This window comes from Heterodontus francisci, chromosome 29 (assembly GCF_036365525.1).
Source record: "Heterodontus francisci isolate sHetFra1 chromosome 29, sHetFra1.hap1, whole genome shotgun sequence".
Classification (NCBI taxonomy): Eukaryota; Metazoa; Chordata; class Chondrichthyes; order Heterodontiformes; family Heterodontidae; genus Heterodontus; species Heterodontus francisci.
The window spans coordinates 27,795,685-27,817,434 of NC_090399.1; the positions used below are offsets into that span (position 1 = coordinate 27,795,685).

The 21,750-nt window shown below is 44.3% G+C and overlaps 1 protein-coding gene across 1 annotated transcript in view; it reads right to left on the minus strand.

Annotated features, from left to right (window-relative positions):
* vars2 (valyl-tRNA synthetase 2, mitochondrial) overlaps positions 1-16,005 on the minus strand; it is a 118,716-nt gene extending 102,711 nt beyond the window's left edge. The window contains exon 1 of the mRNA XM_068008991.1: positions 15,947-16,005. Coding sequence (XP_067865092.1) covers positions 15,947-16,005 — 59 coding nt within the window. The remainder of the gene's footprint in view (positions 1-15,946) is intronic.
* Positions 16,006-21,750: the final 5,745 nt, after the last annotated feature.

Sequence of the window (21,750 nt, forward strand, 5' to 3'; positions counted from 1 at the left end):
TAAATCATCCCCAAACAGAGAGTGAAATCATCCCCAAACACAGAGTAAAATCATCCCCAAACACAGAGAGTAAAATCATCCCCAAACACAGAGTAAAATCATCCCCAAACACAGAGAAAAATCATCCCCAAACAGAGAGTAAAATCATCCCCAAACACAGAGTAAAATCATCCCCAAACACAGAGAAAAATCATCCCCAAACACAGAGTAAAATCATCCCCAAACAGAGAGTAAAATCATCCCCAAACACAGAGTAAAATCATCCCCAAACACAGAGAGTAAAATCATCCCCAAACACAGAGTAAAATCATCCCCAAACACAGAGAAAAATCATCCCCAAACAGAGAGTAAAATCATCCCCAAACACAGAGTAAAATCATCCCCAAACACAGAGTAAAATCATCCCCAAACACAGAGAAAAATCATCCCCAAACAGAGAGTAAAATCATCCCCAAACACAGAGTAAAATCATCCCCAAACACAGAGAAAAATCATCCCCAAACAGAGAGTAAAATCATCGCCAAACACAGAGTAAAATCATCCCCAAACACAGAGAAAAATCATCCCCAAACACAGAGTAAAATCATCCCAAACACAGAGAAAAATCATCCCCAAACACAGAGAAAAATCATCCCCAAACAGAGAAAAATCATCCCCAAACACAGAGTAAAATCATCCCCAAACACAGAGAAAAATCATCCCCAAACACAGAGAAAAATCATCCCCAAACACAGAGTAAAATCATCCCCAAACAGAGAGTAAAATCATCCCCAAACACAGAGTAAAATCATTCCCAAACACAGAGAAAAATCATCCCCAAACACAGAGAAAAATCATCCCCAAACACATAGAAAAATCATCCCCAAACACAGAGTAAAATCATCCCCAAACACAGAGAAAAATCATCCCCAAACACAGAGAAAAATCATCCCAAACACAGAGTAAAATCATCCCCAAACACAGAGAAAAATCATCCCCAAACACAGAGTAAAATCATCCCCAAACACAGAGAAAAATCATCCCCAAACACAGAGTAAAATCATCCCCAAACACAGAGAAAAATCATCCCCAAACACAGAGTAAAATCATCCCCAAACACAGAGAAAAATCATCCCCAAACACAGAGTAAAATCATCCCCAAACACAGAGTAAAATCATCCCCAAACACAGAGTGAAATCATCCCCAAACACAGAGAGAAATCATCCCCAAACACAGAGTAAAATCATCCCCAAACACAGAGTAAAATCATCCCCAAACACAGAGAAAAATCATCCCCAAACACAGAGTAAAATCATCCCCAAACACAGCGTAAAATCATCCCCAAACACAGAGTAAAATCATCCCCAAACACAGAGAAAAATCATCCCCAAACACAGAGTAAAATCATCCCCAAACACAGAGTAAAATCATCCCCAAACACAGCGTAAAATCATCCCCAAACACAGAGTAAAATCATCCCCAAACACAGAAAAAATCATCCCCAAACACAGAAAAATCATCCCCAAACACAGAGTAAAATCATCCCCAAACACAGAGTAAAATCATCCCCAAACACAGAGAAAAATCATCCCCAAACACAGAAAAATCATCCCCAAACACAGAGTAAAATCATCCCCAAACACAGAGTACAATCATCCCCAAACACAGAGAAAAATCATCCCCAAACACAGAGTGAAAACATCCCCAAACACAGAGTAAAATCATCCCCAAACACAGAGAAAAATCATCCCCAAACACAGAAAAATCATCCCCAAACACAGAGTAAAATCATCCCCAAACACAGAGTAAAATCATCCCCAAACACAGAGTAAAATCATCCCCAAACACAGAGAAAAATCATCCCCAAACAGAGAGAAAAATCATCCTCAAACACAGAGAAAATTCATCCCCAAACACAGAGTAAAATCATCCCCAAACACAGAGAAAAATCATCCCCAAACACAGAGTAAAATCATCCCCAAACACAGAGTAAAATCATCCCCAAACACAGAGAAAAATCATCCCCAAACACAGAAAAATCATCCCCAAACACAGAGAAAAATCATCCTCAAACACAGAGAAAAATCATCCCCAAACACAGAGTAAAATCATCCCCAAACACAGAGAAAAATCATCCCCAAACACAGAAAGATCATCCCCAAACACAGAGTAAAATCATCCCCAAACACAGAGTAAAATCATCCCCAAACACAGAGAAAAATCATCCCCAAACACAGAGTAAAATCATCCCCAAACACAGAGAAAAATCATCCCCAAACACAGAGAAAAATCATCCTCAAACACAGAGAAAAATCATCCCCAAACACAGAGTAAAATCATCCCCAAACACAGAGTAAAATCATCCCCAAACACAGAGTAAAATCATCCCCAAACACAGAGTAAAATCATTCCCAAACACAGAGTAAAATCATCCCCAAACACAGAGTAAAATCATCCCCAAACACAGAGAAAAATCATCCCCAAACACAGAGTAAAATCATCCCCAAACACAGAGTAAAATCATCCCCAAACACAGAGTAAAATCATCCCCAAACACAGAGAGTAAAATCATTCCCAAACACAGAGAAAAATCATCCCCAAACACAGAGAAAAATCATCCCCAAACAGAGAAAAATCATCCCCAAACACAGAGTAAAATCATCCCCAAACACAGAGAAAAATCATCCCCAAACACAGAGTAAAATCATCCCCAAACACAGAGAAAAAGCATCCCCAAACACAGGGAAAAATCATCCCCAAACACAGGGAAAAATCATCCCCAAACACAGAGTAAAATCATCCCCAAACACAGAGAAAAATCATCCCCAAACACAGAGAAAAATCATCCCCAAACAGAGTAAAATCATCCCCAAACACAGAGAAAAATCATCCCCAAACACAGAGTAAAATCATCCCCAAACACAGAGTAAAATCATCCCCAAACACAGAGAAAAATTATCCCCAAACACAGAGTCAAATCATCCCCAAACACAGAGAAAAATCATCCCCAAACACAGACAAATATCATCCCCAAACACAGAGTAAAATCATCCCCAAACACAGAGTAAAATCATCCCCAAACACAGCGTAAAATCAGCCCCAAACACAGAGTAAAATCATCCCCAAACACATCGTAAAATCATCCCCAAACACAGAGTAAAATCATACCCAAACACAGAGTAAAATCATCCCCAAACACAGAGAAAAATCATCCCCAAACACAGAGTAAAATCATCCCCAAACACAGAGTAAAATCATCCCCAAGCACAGCGTAAAATCATCCCCAAACACAGAGTAAAATCATCCCCAAACACAGAGTAAAATCATCCCCAAACACAGAGAAAAATCATCCCCAAACACAGAGTAAAATCATCCCCAAACACAGAGTAAAATCATCCCCAAACACAGAGAAAAATCATCCCCAAACACAGAGTAAAATCATCCCCAAACACAGAGAAAAATCATCCCCAAACACAGAGTAAAATCATCCCCAAACACAGAGTAAAATCATCCCCAAACACAGGGAAAAATCATCCCCAAACACAGAGAAAAATCATCCCCAAGCACAGAGAAAAAGCATCCCCAAACACAGGGAAAAATCATCTCCAAACACAGAGTAAAATCATCCCCAAACACAGAGAAAAATCATCCCCAAACACATAGAAAAATCATCCCCAAACACAGAGAAAAATCATCCCCAAACACAGAGTAAAATCATCCCCAAACACAGAGAAAAATCATCCCCAAATACTGAGTAAAATCATCCCCAAACACAGAGAAAAATCATCCCCAAACACAGAGTAAAATCATCCCCAAACACTGAGTAAAATCATCCCCAAACACAGGGAAAAATCATCCCCAAACACAGAGAAAAATCATCCCCAAGCACAGAGAAAAAGCATCCCCAAACACAGGGAAAAATCATCTCCAAACACAGAGTAAAATCATCCCCAAACACAGAGAAAAATCATCCCCAAACACATAGAAAAATCATCCCCAAACACAGAGAAAAATCATCCCCAAACACAGAGTAAAATCATCCCCAAACACAGAGAAAAATCATCCCCAAACACAGAGTAAAATCATCCCCAAACACAGAGAAAAATCATCCCCAAACACAGAGTAAAATCATCCCCAAACACAGAGAAAAATCATCCCCAAACACAGACAAATATCATCCCCAAACACAGAGTAAAATCATCCCCAAACACAGAGTAAAATCATCCCCAAACACAGAATAAAATCATCCCCAAACACAGAGAAAAATCATCCCCAAACACAGAGTAAAATCATCCCCAAACACAGAGAAAAATCATCCCCACACACACAGAGTAAAATCATCCCCAAACACAGAGAAAAATCATCCCCAAACACAGAGTAAAATCATCCCCAAACACATCGTGTTGTGTGGCACTATCACCGTGCTAAATGGGATAGATTTCAAACAGATCTAGAAAAGCAAAACTGGGCATCCATGAGGTGCTGTGGGCCATCAGCAGCAGCTGAATTGTACTCAACCACAATCTGTAACCTCATGGCCCGGCATATCTCCCACTCTACCATTACCATTAAGCCGGGGAACTAACCCTGGTTCAATGAAGAGTGCAGGAGGGCATGCCAGGAGCAGCACCAGGCATACCTCAAAATGAGATGTCAACCTGGTGAAGCAACCAGGACTATTTGCATGTCAAACAGCATTACCAGCATGTAATAGACAGAGCTAAGCGATCCCATAACCAACGGATCAGATCTAAGCTCTGCAGCCCTGCCACATCCAGCCGTGAATGGTGGTGGACAATTAAACAACTAACTGGAGGAGGTGACTTCACAAATATCTCCATCCTCAATGATGGGGGAGCCCATCATATCAGTGCGAAAGATAAGGCTGAAACATTTGCAACAATCTTCAGCCAGAAGTGCCGTGTTGATGATCCATCTCGGCCTCCTCCTGAAGTCCCCAGCATCACAGATGCCAGTCTTCAGCCAATTCGATTCACTCCACGTGATACCAAGAAACAACTGAAGGCACTGGATACTGCAAAGGCTATGGGCCTTGACAACATTCCGGCAATAGTACTGAAGACCTGTGCTCCAGAACTTGCTGTGCCCCTAGCCAAGCTGTTCCAGTACAGCTTCAACACTGGCATCTACCCTGCAATGTGGAAAATTGTCCAGGTATGTCCTGTACACAAAAAGCAGGACAAGTCCAACTTGACCAATTACCGCCCCATCAGTCTACTCTCAATCATCAGTAAAATGATGGAAGGTGTCATCAACAGTGCGATCAAGCAGCACTTGCTTAGCAATAACCGGCTCAGTGACAGTCAGTTTGGGTTCCACCAGGGCCACTCAGCTCCTGACCTCATTACAGCCTTGGTTCAAACATGGACAAAAGAGCTCAGTGTATATTAATGATTTGAACGTGAATGGAGGAGGTATGATAAGTAAGTTCGCAGATGACACGAAAATTGGTGGTGTCGTAAATAGTGAGGAGGAAAGCCTTTGATTACAGGACGATATAAATGGGCTGGTAAGATGGGCAGAGCAGTGGCAAATGGAATTTAATCCTGAGAACTGTGAGGTGATGCATTTTGGGAGAACGAACAAGGCAAGGGAATATACAATGGATGGTAGGACCCTAGGAAGTACAGAAGGTCAGAGGGATCTTGGTGTACTTGTCATAGATCACTGAAGGCAGCAGCACAGGTCGATAAGGTGGTTAGGAAGGCATATGGGATACTTGACTTTAATAGCCGATGCATAGAATATAAGAGCAGGGAGGTTATGATGGAGCTGTATAAAACGCTAGTTAGGCCACAGCTGGAGTACTGTGTACAGTTCTGGGCACCACACTATAGGAAGGATGTGATTGCACTGGAGAGGGTGCAGAGGAAATTCACCAGGATGTTGCCTGGGCTGGAGCATTTCAGCTATGAAGAGAGACTGAAAAGGCTAGGGTTGTTTCCTTTAGAACAGAGAAGGCTGAAGGGAGATATGATTGAGGTGTACAAAATTATGAGGGGCATTGATTGATTAGATAGGAAGAAACTTTTACACTTGGCAAAGGGGTCAATAACCAGGGGGCATAGATTTAAGGTAAGGGGCAGGAGGTTTAGAAGGGACTTGAGGAAAAATCTTTTCACCCAGAGGGTGGTTGGAATCTGGAACACACTGCCTGAAGAGGTGGTGGAGGCAGGACCCCTCACAACATTTAAGAAGTATCTAGATGAGCACTTGAAACGCCATAGCATACAAGGCTACGGGCCAAGTGCTGGAAAATGGGATTAGAATAGTTAGGTGCTTGATGGCCAGCACAGACACAATGGGTCAAAGGGCCTGTTTCTGTGCTGTATAACTCTGTGACTCTATGACTGTATGAACTCAAGAAGTGAGGTGTGAGTCAAGGCAGCATTTGACCGAGTATGGCATCAAGGAGCCCTAGTAAAACTGGAGTCAATGGGAATCAGAGGGAAAACTCTCCACTGGTTGGAGTCAAACCTAGCACAAAGGAAGATGGTTGTGGTTGTTGGAGGTCAATCATCCCAGCTCCAGGACATCACTGCAGGGGTTCCTCAGGGTAGTGTCCTAGGCCCAACCATCTTCAGCTGCTTCATCAATGATCTTTCCTCCAATCATAAGGTCACTGATGATTGCACAATGTTCAGCACCATTCGCGACTCCTTAAATACTGAAGCAGTCCGTGTAGAAATGCAGCAAGACCTGGACAATATCCAGGCTTGGGCTGATATTTGGCAAGTCATATTCACGCCACGCAAGTGCCAGGCAATGACCATCTCCAACAAGAGAGAATCTAACCATCTCCACTTGAAATTCAATCGCATTACTATCACTGAATCCCCCACCATCAACATCCTGGGGGTTACCATTGACCACAAATTGAACTGGAGTAGCCATATAAATACTGTGGCTACAAGAGCAGGTCAGAAGCTAGGAATCCTGCAGCGAGTAACTCACCTCCTAACTCCCCAAAGCTTGTCCACCACCGACAAGGCACAAGTCAGGTGTGTGATGGAATACTCTCCACTTGCCTGGATGGGTGCAGCTCCAACAACACTCAAGAAGCTCGACACCATTCAGGACAAAGCAGCCCACTTGACTAGCACCCCATCCACCACCTTCAACATTCAGTCCCTCAGTGACGACGCACAGTGGCAGCAGTGTGTACCTTCCACAAGATGCTCTGCAGCAATGCACCAAGGCTCCTTAGACAGCACTTTCCAAACCCGCGACCTCTACCGTTTAGAAGGACAAGGGCAGCAGATGAATGGGAACACCACCACCTGCAAGTTTCCCTCCAAGTCACACACCATCCTGACTTGGAACTATATCACCGTTCCTTCACTGTCACTGGGTCAAAATCCTGGAACTCCCTTCCTAACAACACTCTGGGTGTACCTACCCCACATGGACTGCAGCGGTTCAAGAAGGCAGCTCATCACCACCTTCTCAAGGACAATTAGGGATGGGCAATAAATGCTGGCCTGGTCAGCGACGCCCACATCCCATGAACAAATTAAAAAAAAGAGATGCAGGGGGATGTGAGGAAGAACTTTTTACGTAGCAAGTGGTAACAAACTGGTACTCGCTGGTGGAAATGGAGAGGCTGAATGATTTCAAAAGGAAATTGGATGGGCACTTGAAGGAAATAAACTTGCAGGGCTACAGGGATAGAGAGGGCAACAGGACTGACTGGATTGCTCTAGGGAGAGCTGGCATAGACACGATGGGCCGAATGGCTTCCTTCTTTGCCATTAATGGCTCCAATGTACTCTAATGTACCTCCATTAAAAAATTTTCATCCTTGTTTTCAAACCCCTCCATGGTCTCACCACCTCCCTATCTCTGCAAACTCCTCCAGCCTAAAGGCCTGCTCGGGTATGAAATTGAAACCCGACCCAGGCCCAACCCAACCACAGCCAACCCGAACCCGACCCGGGCCTGAGTCCTTTAATTTTTTTTCATGCCCGACCCGACCCGAGTATCGTTCATCCGTTCCGGCAGCAGGCTATTCCTGCAGATGGAGTTGTGGGGAATCATGGGTAAGCCTGATCCTGTGAGTTCCCGGAGGCAGCACTGTCCAGCCCGACCCGAGCCCGAATGCTGTACTCGGAATATAGACACATGTAGTCTGGTCTAGTCGGGTTCGGGTCGGGTAGCCAGGCTTTACTCCAGCCCCACTACATACTCGCGATATCTGCGCTCCTGCAATTTTGGCATGTTGAGCATCCCCAATTGTAATTGCTCAACCATTGGCAGCCATGTCTTCAGCTGCCTAGGCCCTAAACTCTGGAATTTCCTCCCTAAAGCTCTTCACCTCTCTACTTCTGTCTCCTCCTTTAAGACACCGCTTAAAACCTACATCGTTGGCCAAAATTTTTGTCATTGTCGTAATATGACTTTGTGTGGCTCAGTGTTAAATCTGGTTTGATAACTGCCCCTGTGAAACACCTTGTACTGAATACCTTGCTGAACCACCTCCAGCTACTCTGCATAGGTGATTTCTCACACTAAAGTACTCAAAATGATCTGTGAGTCCTTTCCTGAGTTTGCCCGTAGCATCTGTCTCCCAACAAGTACTCAGATTGGTTTCTGTCCTCTCCAAAAGAAATTCACAGTCCCACCTCCCGCCCCAATGGCTTCCTGTAGTTTGCCTCATACAAGCACCCAAAGGAGCTTTTGTCACCTAAGAACTGAATGTGCTTTGTGAGCCTCTCCTGCAGAACTCCATGTAGATAGAGCCCAAACACTCCTGATATATTCGGTGTCTGTGAGCATGCTGTGAGCAGTTTCCCTCTTTCCCCGAGAACTCTGTGCAGCTTCTGTCTCCCCTACTACTCCCTGTAGTTTCTCTCTCTCCCCAACCCGAGTACTCCCAGCAGTTTCATTCTCTCCCCCTCCCGAGTACTCCCTGTACTTTCCCTCCCTCCCCGAGTACTCCCTGTACTTTCCATAATTCCATATGTTTTAAGGTACTTGTGGATAAGGATAAGAGTAGTCCTCGGGTGAAGGTGCTAAATTGGGGGAAGGCTAATTATAACAATATTAGGCAGGAACTGAAGAATTTAGAATGGGGGCAGCTGTTTGAGGGTAAATCTACATCTGACATGTGGGAGTCTTTCAAACGTCAGCTGATTAGAATCCAGGACCAGCATGTTCCTGTGAGGAAGAAGGATAAGTTTGGCAAGTTTCGGGAATCTTGGATAACGCAGGATATTGTGAGCCTAGTCAAAAAGAAAAAGGAAGCATTTGTAAGGGCTGGAAGGCTAGGAACAGACGAATCCCTTGAGGAACATAAAGACAGTAGAAAGGAACTTAAGCAAGGAGTCAGGAGGGCTAAAAGGGGTCATGAAAAGTCATTGGCAAACAGGATTAAGGATAATCTCAAGTCTTTTTATACATATATAAAGAGCAAGAGGGTAACCAGGGAAAGGGTTGGCCCACTCAAGGACAGAGAAGGGAATCTATGTGTGGAGCCAGAGGAAATGGGCGAGGTACTAAATGAGTACTTTGCATCAGTATTCACCAAAGAGAAGGACTTGGTGGATGATGAGCCTAGGGAAGGGAGTGTAGATAGTCTCAGTCATCCCATTATCAAAAAGTAGGAGGTGCTTAGTGTCTTGCAAAGCATTAAAGTAGATAAGTCCCCAGGGCCTGATGGGATCGACCCCAGAATACTAAGGGAGGCAAGGGAAGAAATTGCTGGGGCCTTGACAGAAATCTTTGCATCCTCATTGGCTACAGGTGAGGTCCCAGAGGACTGGAGAATAGCCGATGTTGTTCCTTTGTTTAAGAAGGGTAGCACGGATAATCCAGGAAATTATTGGCCGGTGAGCCTTACGTCAGTGGTAGGGAAATTATTGGAGAGGATTCTTCGGGACAGGATTTACTCCCATTTGGAAACAAACAAACTTATTAGCGAGAGACAGCATGGTTTTGTGAAGGGGAGGTCGTGTCTCATTAATTTGATTGAGTTTTTTGAGGAAGTGACAAAGATGATTGATGAAGGAAGGGCAGTGGATGTTATCTATATGGACTTCAGTAAAGCCTTTGACAAGGTCCCTCATGGCAGACTGGTACAAAAGGTGAAGTCACACGGGATCAGAGGTGAGCTGGCAAGATGGATACAGAACTGGCTTGGTCATAGAAGACAGAGGGTAGAAGTGGAAGGGTGTTTTTCTGAATGGAGGGATGTGACTAGTGGTGTTCCGCAGGGATCAGTGCTGGGACCTTTTCTGTTTGTATTATATATAAATGATTTGGAGGAAAATGTCGCTGGTCTGATTAGTAAGTTTGCGGACGACACAAAGGTTGGTGGAGTTGCGGATAGTGATGAGGATTGTCAGAGGATACAGCAGGATATAGATTGGTTGGAGACTTGGGTGGAGAAATGGCAGATGGAGTTTAATCCGGACAAATGTGAGGTGATGCATTTTGGAAGGTCTAATGCAGGTGGGAAGCATACAGTAAATGGCAGAAACCTTAGGAGTATTGACAGGTAGAGAGATCTGGGCGTACAGGTCCACAGGTCACTGAAAGTGGCAACGCAGGTGGATAAGGTAGTCAAGAAGGCATACGGCATGCTTGCCTTCATCGGTCGGGACATAGAGTATAAAAATTGGCAAGTCATGCTGCAGCTGTACAGAACTTTAGTTAGGCCACACGTAGAATATTGCGTGCAATTCTGGTCGCCACACTACCAGAAGGATGTGGAGGCTTTGGAGAGGGTACAGAAGAGGTTTACCAGGATGTTGCCTGGTCTGGAGGGAATTAGCTATAAGGAGAGGTTGGATAAACTCGGATTGTCTTCACTGAAACGACGGAGGTGGAGGGGTGACATGATAGAGGTTTACAAAGTTATGAGCGGCACGGACAGAGTGGATAGTCAGAAGCTTTTTCCCAGGATGGAAGAGTCAGTTACTCGGGGACATAGGTTTAAGGTAGAGGGGCAAAGTTTAGAGGGGATGTGCAAGGCAAGTTCTTTACACAGAGGGTGGTGAGTGCCTGGAACTTGCTGCCGGGGGAGGTGGTGGAAGCAGGTACGATAGCGACGTTTAAGAGGCATCTTGACAAATACATGAATAGGATGGGAATAGAGGGATACAGTCCCCGGAAGTGCAGAAGGTTTCAGTTTAGGCAGGCATCAAGATCGGGGCAGGCTTGGAGGGCCGAATGGCCTGTTCCTGTGCTGTACTGTTCTTTGTTCCCTCCCTCCCCGAATACTCCCTGTACTTTCCCTCCCTCCCGAATACTCCCTGTACTTTCCCTCCCTCCCCGAGTACTACCTGTACTTTCCCTCCCTCCCCGAATACTCCCTGTACTTTCCCTCCCTCCCCGAGTACTTCCTGTACTTTCCCTCCCTCCCCGAGTACTACCTGTACTTTCCCTCCCTCCCCGAGTACTACCTGTACTTTCCCTCCCTCCCCGAATACTCCCTGTACTTTCCCTCCCTCCCCGAGTACTTCCTGTACTTTCCCTCCCTCCCCGAGTACTCCCAATTGTTTCCCTCACTCTGAGTACTCCCTGTAGTTTTTTCTATCGCTTTCTGTATCCGAGTACTCCCTGTAGTTTCTTTCGCTCCGAGTACCCCCCTGTAGTTCCACTCACTCCCCAAGTACCCCCCTGTAGTTCCACTCACGCCCCAAGTACTCCCTATAATTTCTCTCCGTCTCTGAGTACTCCCTGTAGTTTTTTTCTCTCCCATCTGAGTACCCTCTGTAGTTTCTCTCGCTCCAAGTACTCCCTGTAGCTTCGCGCTCCGAGTACTCCCAATCATTTCCCTCACTCAAGCACTCCCTGTAGTTTCTCTCTCTCCCCGAGTATTCCCTGCAGTTTCTCTCTCCCTGAGTACTCCCTGCAGTTTCTCTCTCCCCGAGTACTCCCTGCAGTTTCTCTCTCCCCGAGTACTCCCTGCAGTTTCTCTCTCTCTCTCTCCGAGTACTCCCTGCAGTTTTTCTCTCTCTCTCTCTCCCTGAGTACTCCCTGCAGTTTCTCTCTCCCTGAGTACTCCCTGCAGTTTCTCTCTCCCCGAGTACTCCCTGCAGTTTCTCTCTCCCTGAGTACTCCCTGCAGTTTCTCTCTCCCCGAGTACTCCCTGCAGTTTCTCTCTCTCCGAGTACTCCCTGCAGTTTTTCTCTCTCTCTCTCTCCCTGAGTACTCCCTGCAGTTTCTCTCTCCCTGAGTACTCCCTGCAGTTTCTCTCTCCCTGAGTACTCCCTGCAGTTTCTCTCTCCCTGAGTACTCCCTGCAGTTTCTCTCTCTCTCTCTCTCCGAGTACTCCCTGCAGTTTCTCTCTCCCTCTCTCTCTCTCTCTCTCTCTGAGTACTCCCTGTAGTTTTTTTATACCTCTCTCTCTCCCTAAGTACTCCCTGTAGCTTCTCTCTCTTTACGAGTACTCCCAGTTGAATCTGTTCTCTCTCTGTGCAACATCCCTTCCAGTACCCCAGGTTAGATTCGGGGAGATGTAGGAATTTTGTAGCATCATAGAATTGTACAAGGACGCCGCGCACACAGGGGAATACATTTCATGGAGTCTGCCCCAGAACGTTCAAAGAGCAATCCAGTGTGTGCACTCTCCCACTTTTTCCCCATAATCCCTGAAAGTTTTTTTCTGCTTCCAATATTTATCCTATTCCCTTTTGGAAACTATTGTTGAATCTGTTTCGACCACTCTTATCAGACAGTGCATTCCAATTCCTAACCACCTGTTATATAACTGAGTGTTTCCTCAGGTCGGCTCTGGTTCCTTTGTCTGAAATCTGTGCCCTCTGACATTGGAAAGAGTTTTTCTTCATTTGCTCTAAAACCCTTCATGATTTAAGCATCTATATCAAATCTCCTCTTTGCTTTCTCTGCTCCAAGGAAAACATGCTCAGCTTTTCCCGTCTATCCATCATCTCTGGAACCATTCCAGCAAATCACTTTCATACCCTTTCCAAAGCATTCACGTCCTTCCTAAAGTGTGGTGCTCAGAACTGGACACAATACTCCAGCAGGAGCTGAACTTATGCTTTATATACATTTAGCATAACAATATCTGCATTTCCGTGTCTCCTTCGGAGTTTCTCTGTGCCTCCTTAGCTTTACAAAAAAGCTTTCCTTTTCACATGATCACTCGATTCCGGATCACTTGGCCCACCACAGCCCCCAACCTCCACCACACCGCTGCCCCCAAGTCCCCCAACTCTACATGTGTGTTTCAGTGGTGTCTTATGTACGTGCTTCCATTTTTCATTTTGTATGCGAGGACTTGGGTAAAACTGAAAAAATTCCATGGATATGACATCTTTCCATATCTTTTCTTTTTTTCCATGAAGAATTAGCAACATTTTGGCCAAATTAGTCTTTTTTTGGCACAGACCTCGACAGAGAGAATTTCTGTATTTTTGCCAGTGTGTGTGAGTTTAATTGGGGAATGTAAAAAGGGAACTTTGATATTTCAATCTGTGTGTTAATGTTTTGCTTTGTTACTGGTTAAAGCTTGTTTTATAACAAACTGATAATTTTGTTGTTTATTAAAGAAACCTGGTTAGTGCATTTTACTCTGGAATTTAAAAATGGAATATATGCTCGGCTGGATCAGTAACAGGGTAAACATTTTAATATATGTTGTGACCTGTGGAGAAGTGGAACTAGAAAAGATAGAGCATGCCTCCCACCTCAGTCATAACAGTGCCTCTTTGCTGTTTGATGCTGATTGGAGTAGTCACATCATAAATATTCTTCTCTTGCTTCAACTACTTTTATTTTGCTATAAGACGACCCTCTGAGGTGACTGAGGAGGTTCAAAGTGATGATCTCACTATCATTTGTGCCCTCTGGAAGGTGTCATCGACAGTGCTATCTAGTGGCACTTCCTTAGTAATAACCTGCTCAGTGACACTCAGTTTGTTTCAAACGTGGACAAAAGAGCTGAACTCAAGAGGTGAGGTGAGCGTGACTGCGCTTGACATCAAGGCAGCATTTGACCGAGTATGGCATCAAGGAGCCCTAGCAAAACTAGAGTCAATGGGAATCAGGGGGAAAACGCTCCACTGGTTGGAGTCACTCTTAGCACAAAGGAAGATGGTTGTGGTTCCTCAGGGTAGCATCCTAGGCCCAACCATCTTCAGCTGCTTCATCAATGTCCTTCCTTCAACCATAAGGTCAGAAGTGGGGATGTTCACTGATGATTGCACTAGTTTTCAGCACCATTCGTAACTCCTCAGATACTGAAGCAGTCCGTGTAGAAATGCAGCAAGGCCTGGACAATATCGAGGCTTGGGCTCATAAGTGGCAAGTAACAAGTGCCAGGCAATGACGATCTTAAAAATGATAATCTAACCATCTCCCCTTGATGTTACCATTGCTGAATCCCCCACTATCAACATCCTGGGGTTTACCATTGACCAGAAAGTGAACTGAAGTAGCCATATAAATACCATGGCTACAAGAGCAGGTCAGAGGCTAGGAATCCTGCGGCGAGTAACTCACCTCCTGACTCGTGCCTTGGAGATGGTGGACAGGCTTTGGGGAGTGTGATAGAATACTCTCCACTTGCCTGGATGGCTGCAGCTCCAATAACACAAGAAGTTTGACACCACCCAGGACAAATCAGCCTGCTTGATTGGCACCCCATTCACAAACATTCATTCTCTCCACCACCGACGCACAGTGGCAGCAGCATGTACCATCTACAACATGCAATGCAGCAACGCACCAAGGCTCCTTAGACAGCACCTTCCAAACCTGTGACCTCTACCAACTAGAAGGACAAAGGCAGGAGTTGCCCACCTGCAAATTCCCCTCCAAGCCACACACCATCCTGACTTGGAACTATATTACCGTTCCTTCACTGTCACTGGGTCAAAATCCTGGAGCTCCCTTCCTAACAGCACTGTGGGTATACCTACCCCACATGGACTGCAGTGGTTCAAGAAGGCAGCTCACCACCACCTTCTCAAGGGCAATTAGGGATGGGAAATAAATGCTGGCCTGGCCAGCGACACCCACGTCCCATGAATGAATAAAAAATCTTACACCTGATGCCCAAGTCACTTGCCCAACGGTACTGATCTGTCAACTCTTGTCTGTTTTCCCTGATTTGCGGCCAATTCCCACTAAAATCCCCCAACTGGCCATCACCTGCAACCCCATTCTCCTGATGCGCTGCCAATTCCCATCCACAGCTTCCCAGTCTACTGCCAACTCAAGTCTCTGCCCATCTACTGCCAACTCACATTCCACTCTTCCAGTCTACACCAACTCACATCCCATTCTCCCACTCTACTGTTACAAGCTCAGTGAGACTTTTAACATTAAAACATGAGGTATAAACTCCCCAGATCAATTTAAAGAATTACACAACAAGATTTCATGTTTTAGGACTTTTATCATAACAACTAAACTTAAATAGTACTTTGTCAGTAACTGATACCCCAAATTAGAGCGTGGTATTTTCTCCAGTTATTAAAACACTTGAAAACCTCACATCACACTTATACATTACACAGTCTTTCTTGATGCCAAAATCTTTGTAGCGAAAGGTCCCAAACTCCTACCAGTTGTAATGGTAGGATCTCCCAGACCTTTCCTAAAGTCAATGTCCTCTCTGCTCACTTCTTATGAGCACTTTCGATCTGGACTTCCGCGAATAAGGCAATCTCTGGTGATCCTGTTGGTTGTTTACTTCTCCGCAAAACTCAACTTTCAAAACAGGTTCAAGTCTTCACAGCCTTTTGCTGCATCAGTCTTCTGAGAGCTGGTGTTCCCTCTCTCCCTCTTCTGAGGCTACACCACTGATCTTCCTTACAGCCTGCTTACCTTCTGAAAATCTACTGAATTTATCTGGAATCAATAGTCGATAGCCATTTGTCTTTTCCAATATGCAAAGTCCACAAGTCTGGCTACAGCAGAGCCACTCAGGCTTTCCATTGGTTCCAGGTGTTAGCAACTGCCATTCGTCTTTACATCTTCAGAATCGCTGGCTCCTTGTTTACGATCTGAAAGTCTGAGAGGGTTGAACCCATTGTTCTTCAGGTGTTATACCCATGCAGTCTCCGATTTTCAAAAAGGTTTTTGATCTGGATTCTTTGTTGAGCTGGCAACCAAGATCCTTGTCTTGATTTTAAGCAGAGGTCACCTGACTTCTCTGACTCCATCTCAAACTACAGTAAAAATCGCAGTTTGTAAAACATAATCAGGCTGCAAAGTCCAGCGTTCATAACAGCCAACTTCCCTCCTGCTCCTCGATCTACCACCAACTCTCATCCAAATCTCCTGCCAACTCTTATCTACTGATCTGATGCCACCTCCAGATTCTCCTGCTCCTGTTTTTTGTACCAATCTTCTGGGAGTTGGTTGGGAAATATTGGTTCAGAAGAGTCTCCCAATCTGCCTGACTCCTCTGATTTGCTGGAGTCCAGCCCAATTCTCCATCCCTCGTAAATCCTCCACCATCTGTGGACATTTACCACTCTCCCAACCCAGCTTCCTGTGCAACTCTCCCAACCCAATGCCTTCTTCCAGTCACCCTTTAGGGCTGCTTTCTCCTCCAACATCTAAGACTCTGCTGATGGGTCACACCCTGACCAAGACTCCCACCAGACGTCCGCTGATTTTCTCAACCTGTTCACCCCACCCTATTCTATTAGAACTCCAAGTCATTACTGACTCCTGCCTGCAATAACTATGGCGTTTCAGCCACATTTTATATATATCTTAGTGTCTTGGTACAGGAGCATAGCAGTCACTTTAAATGTTAACTATTATTCATTGTTTCCTCCAGCAGCAGACCATTTTGGTCTGGTATGCAAAAGTCCAATGAAGCATTTCCTGATATCTATCCGCTTGTCCTATACAACGATGGTTACAGCACAGGAGGCTGCCATTCGGCCTGGCCACTGCATGCCAGCTCCTTGCAAGAGCAATTTACTTCCACCCTTTCCTCATAGCCCTGCAAGTTATTTCTCTTCAGGCACTCACCCAATTCTCTGTGGAAAGCCACAATTAAAATCAACATCCACCACATTCTCAGGCAGTGTATCCCAGATCTTAACCACTTGCTGTGTAAAACAGTTTTTCCACAGGTCGCTTTTGGTCCTTTTGTCAATCACCTTAAATCAGTGTCCTTTGGTTCTCTACTCTTTTGCCAATGAGAACAGTTTCTCTCTACTCTGTACAGACACATGATTTTGAACACCTCCATCAAATCTTCTCCCAACCTTTTCTTCTCCAAGGAAAACAGCAGCAGTTTCTCCAACCTCTCCACATCACTGAAGTCCCTCACTCCAGAACCATTCTTGTGAATCTTCTCTGCGCCCTCTCTAAAGCCTTTACATCCTTCCTAAAGTGTGGTGCCCAGAATTGGACACAATACTCCAGGTCAGGCCAAACCAGTGCTTTATACAGGTTTATAACTTCCTTGCTTTAGTACTCTATGCCTCTCTTTATAAAATCCCATATGCCTTTTTAACCACTTCTGCAACCTGTCCTGCTGCCTTCAATGATTTGTGCACATGTATCCACAGGTCTCCCTGTTCCTGCACCCTCTTTAGAACTACACCCTTTATATTGCCTCTCCTCATTCTTCCTACCAAAATGTATCACTTCACACTAAATTTCATCTGCCACATGTCTGCCTATTCCATAAGCATAAAATCATAAGGAAAAGGAGCAGGACTAAGCCAATTGGCCCCTGCTCCACTCTTCAATAAAATCGTGGCTGATCTGATCTGGCCTCAAACTCCACTTTCCTGCCTGCCCCCCATAACCCATGACTTCCTTGTAGATCAAAATTCTGTCTTAACTTAACCTTGAATATATTCAATTGACCCAGCCTCCACTGCTGTCTGGGGAAGAGAATTCCAAAGATTAACGACCCTCAGAGAAGAAATTCCTCATCTCAGTCTTAAATGGGAAACCCCTTATTTTGAAACTGTCCCCCCGGTTCTAGATTCCCCCATAAGGGGAAACATCCTCTCAGCATCTACCCTGTCAAGCCCCCACAGAATCTTATATGTTTCAATAAGATCACCTCTCATTCTTCTGAACTTCAATCAGTGTGGACCCAACCTGCTCAACCTTTCCTCAAAAGACAACCCCTTCCTCCCAGGAAACAACCTCGGGAACCTTCTCTGAACTGCTTCCAATGCAAGTACATCCCTCTTTAAATAAGGAGACGAAAACGATACACAGTATTCTAGGTGTGAGTCTCATCAATGACCTGTACAGTGTAGCAAGGCTTCCGACTTTTATACTCCATCCTCCTTGCAATAAAGACCAACATTCCATTTGCCATCCTAATTACTTGCTGTACCCTCATGTTAACTTTTTGTATATACAAGGATACCCAGACCCTTTGCACCGCAGCATTCTGCAGTCTCTCTCCATTTGAATAATATTCAGCTTTTCTATTTTCCCTACCGAAGTGGGCAACCTCACATTTTCCCACATTTATTCCATTTTTTGCCCACTCACTTAACCTATCTATATCCCTTTGCAGACTCTGTGTCCTCCTCACAACTTGCTTTCCCACTTATCTCTGTATTGTCAGCAAATTTGGCTACAATACATGCGGTCCCTTCATCCAAGTCATTAATATAGATTGTAAATAGTTGAGGCTCCGGCACTGATCCATGAAACCCAACTAGTTACAGTTTGCCAACCTGAAAATGACCCATTTATCCCGACTCTCTGTATCCTTTTAACTAATCCTTTATCTATGCTAATATATTATCCCCAACACCAGGAGTTCTTATCTTGTGTAGTAGCCTTTTATTTGGCACCTTATCGAATGTCTTTTGGAAATCCAAATGCACTACATCTACTGGTTCCTCTTTATCCAGCCTGCTTGTTAAATCCACAAAGAACCCTAATAATTTTTTAAGCACAATTTCCCTTTCACAAAACCATGTTGAATCTACTTGGTTGCGTTATGATTTCCTAACTGTCTTGCTACTTCCTTAATAATTGATGTTAAGCTAACTGGGTTATAGTTTCCTGCTGTCTCCCTGCTAGAGGTGTGCAAAGGAAACCAGTCACGAGCCCGAATTCTGGACCCGGAAGTCCAACCCCACCCGACCTGAACCCGACACACGTCGTCGGGACCCATCGGGGTTGGGTCGGGTGGCAGGCCTTTACATCAGTACATGGGTAAAGGCCTGCTACCCGACCTGACCCCGACACACGTCGTCGGGACCCATCGGGGTTGGGTCGGGTGGCAGGCCTTTACATCAGTACATGGGTAAAGGCCTGCTACCCGATCTGGCCCCGACGGGTCCAGCATTCGGATTTGGGTCGGGTTTCCTTTGCACACCCCTACTCCCTGCTTTCTTGAATAGAGGTGTTATATTTGCAATTTTCCAATTGACTGGGACCTTTCCAGAATCTAGGGAATTTTGGAAGATTACAACCAATGCATCTACTATCGCTGCAGCTTTTAAAACCCTAGGATTCAGGCCATTAGGTCCAGGGGACTTGTCAGTCTTTAGTCCCATGAGTTTTCTTAGTACTTTTTCTCTGGTGATAGTGATTGTCTTAAGTTCCTCCCTCCCTTTGGTCCCTTATAGGGTGATTTACAGCACAGAAGGAGGGCAATAGGCCCATCGAATCCACGTCAGCTCTCCGTGGAGCAATCCAGTCAGTCCCACTCCCCCGCTCGATCGCCATAATCCTGCAAGTTTATTTTTGATTTTCTACTATCTTGGGACATTATTTTGTATCTTTTTCCATGAAGACATACAAAATATTTCCTCAAAGTCTCTGCCATTTACTTGTTTCCCATTGTTAATTCCCCAGTCTCATCCTCTTAGAGACCAACATTTACTTTAGCTACTCTCTTCCTTTTTATATACTTGTAGAAGATCTTACTGACTGTTTTTAGATTCCTTGCTAGTTTACTCTCATATTCTAATTTCTCCCTTTTTAAAAAAACTTCATCCTTTGTTAGTTTCCAAAATTTTCCCAATCTTCAGGCCGACCACTAACTTTTGCAACATTTTCTTGCAATTTGATACCATCCTTAACTTCCTTATTTAGCTACAGATGGTGCATCCTTCTCAGAATCTTTGTCAATAGAATATATCTTTGTTGAGAGTTTAAAATATTTCCTTAAATGTCTGCCACTATTTAGCTACCATGTTACCTTTTAACCTATTTTCCCAGTCCACTGTAGCCAACGCTCTCTTCATACCTGTGTAATTGCCTTTATTTAAGTTTAAGACCCAAGTTTCTCACCCTCAAACTGAATGTGAAATTGTATCATGTTATGATCACTAATAGTCGTTTGGTAGTACAAAACTTGAGAATTGCTGAAAATAGAGACATGTCTAAGCTTTTCATCTTGAACTCATCAGGACAACACATAAGAATAACCAATGTAAGGGAAAACAACAATTTAGACTGCATGAGAAGAGTGCTGATTGGTTGGCAAGTGAACTCTGATTGGTAGAGGTGTTGCCATGGAGAATGCACCAGTTTACGGTGACTGACAGTTAACTACCAAGCTTTGTTTGCAATTTAAACCAGGCAGCTTAACTCTGATTGGTCAAGGTATTGCCCTGAGGAATGAACCAGCAAATGGCTGTCACTTATTTTGTTATGATCACTCTTGCCTGCAGGATCCCTTACTATGAGATCATTAATGAATCCTGTCTCACTACACATTACCAGATCTAAAATAGCCTGTTCCCTGGTTGGTGCCAGGATGTATTGTTCTAAGAAACTGTCCCAAATACACTTTGAACTCATCCTCAAGGCTACTTTGCCAATTTGATGTGTCTAATCGATATGAAGATTAAAATCACCCACGATTATTGCAGTACCTTTCTTATGAGCCCCTATTATTTCTTGATTTATACTCTATCCTACAGTGTGGCTACTGTTAGGTTACCTAAAAACTAATTCTAGTGACTTATTTCCTTTGCTATTTCTTATCTCTACCCGAACTGATTCTAAGGACTGAGATGAGGAGAAATTTCTTCACCCAGAGAACGCTGAGCCCTGTGTAATTTGCTACCACAGAAAGCAGTTGAGGCCAAAACATTGTATGTTTTCAAGAAAGTTAGATATAGCTCTTGGATCGAAAGGGATCAAAGGGCATGAGGCGAAAGCGGGAACAGGGTACTGAGTTGGATGATCAGCCATGATCATAATGAATGGTGGAGCAGGCTCGAAGGGCCGAATGGCCTACTCCTGTTCCTATTTTCTATGTTTCTATGTTTACATCTTGATCTTCTGAGTCAAGATGATTTCTCACTACTGTACTGATTTCATCCTTTATTAACAGAGCTATCCCAGCTCCTTTTCCTTTCTTCCTATCCTTCTGAAATGTCAAATACCCTTGAATACTCAGTTCCCAGCCTTTGTCACTCTGCAACTGTGTCTCTGTAATGGCTATCGTATCATACCATTTATTTCTATTTGCTATCAATTCAACCATCTTATTACAAATGCTGCATGCATTCAGAAGACGAACCATTCTATCTTTTTACCATTTTTCCCTAGTCTGACCCTATTTGCTGGTGCACTCTTATGTTTGTATGCTTTGTTCCTTCCTGTCACACTCTGGTTATCATTACCCGCTTCATTACCCTATTGCCTTGTCCTTTCTCATTAACTTTCTAAATCTCTGCTCGCGTGAATCCTCCCTCCCCACTATTTAGTTTAAAGCCTTCTCTACCGCCCTAGCTATATGATTCACCAGGACATTGGTCCCAGCATGGTTCAAATGAAGGCTGTCCCAACAGTACAGCTCCCTCTTTCCCCAGTATTGG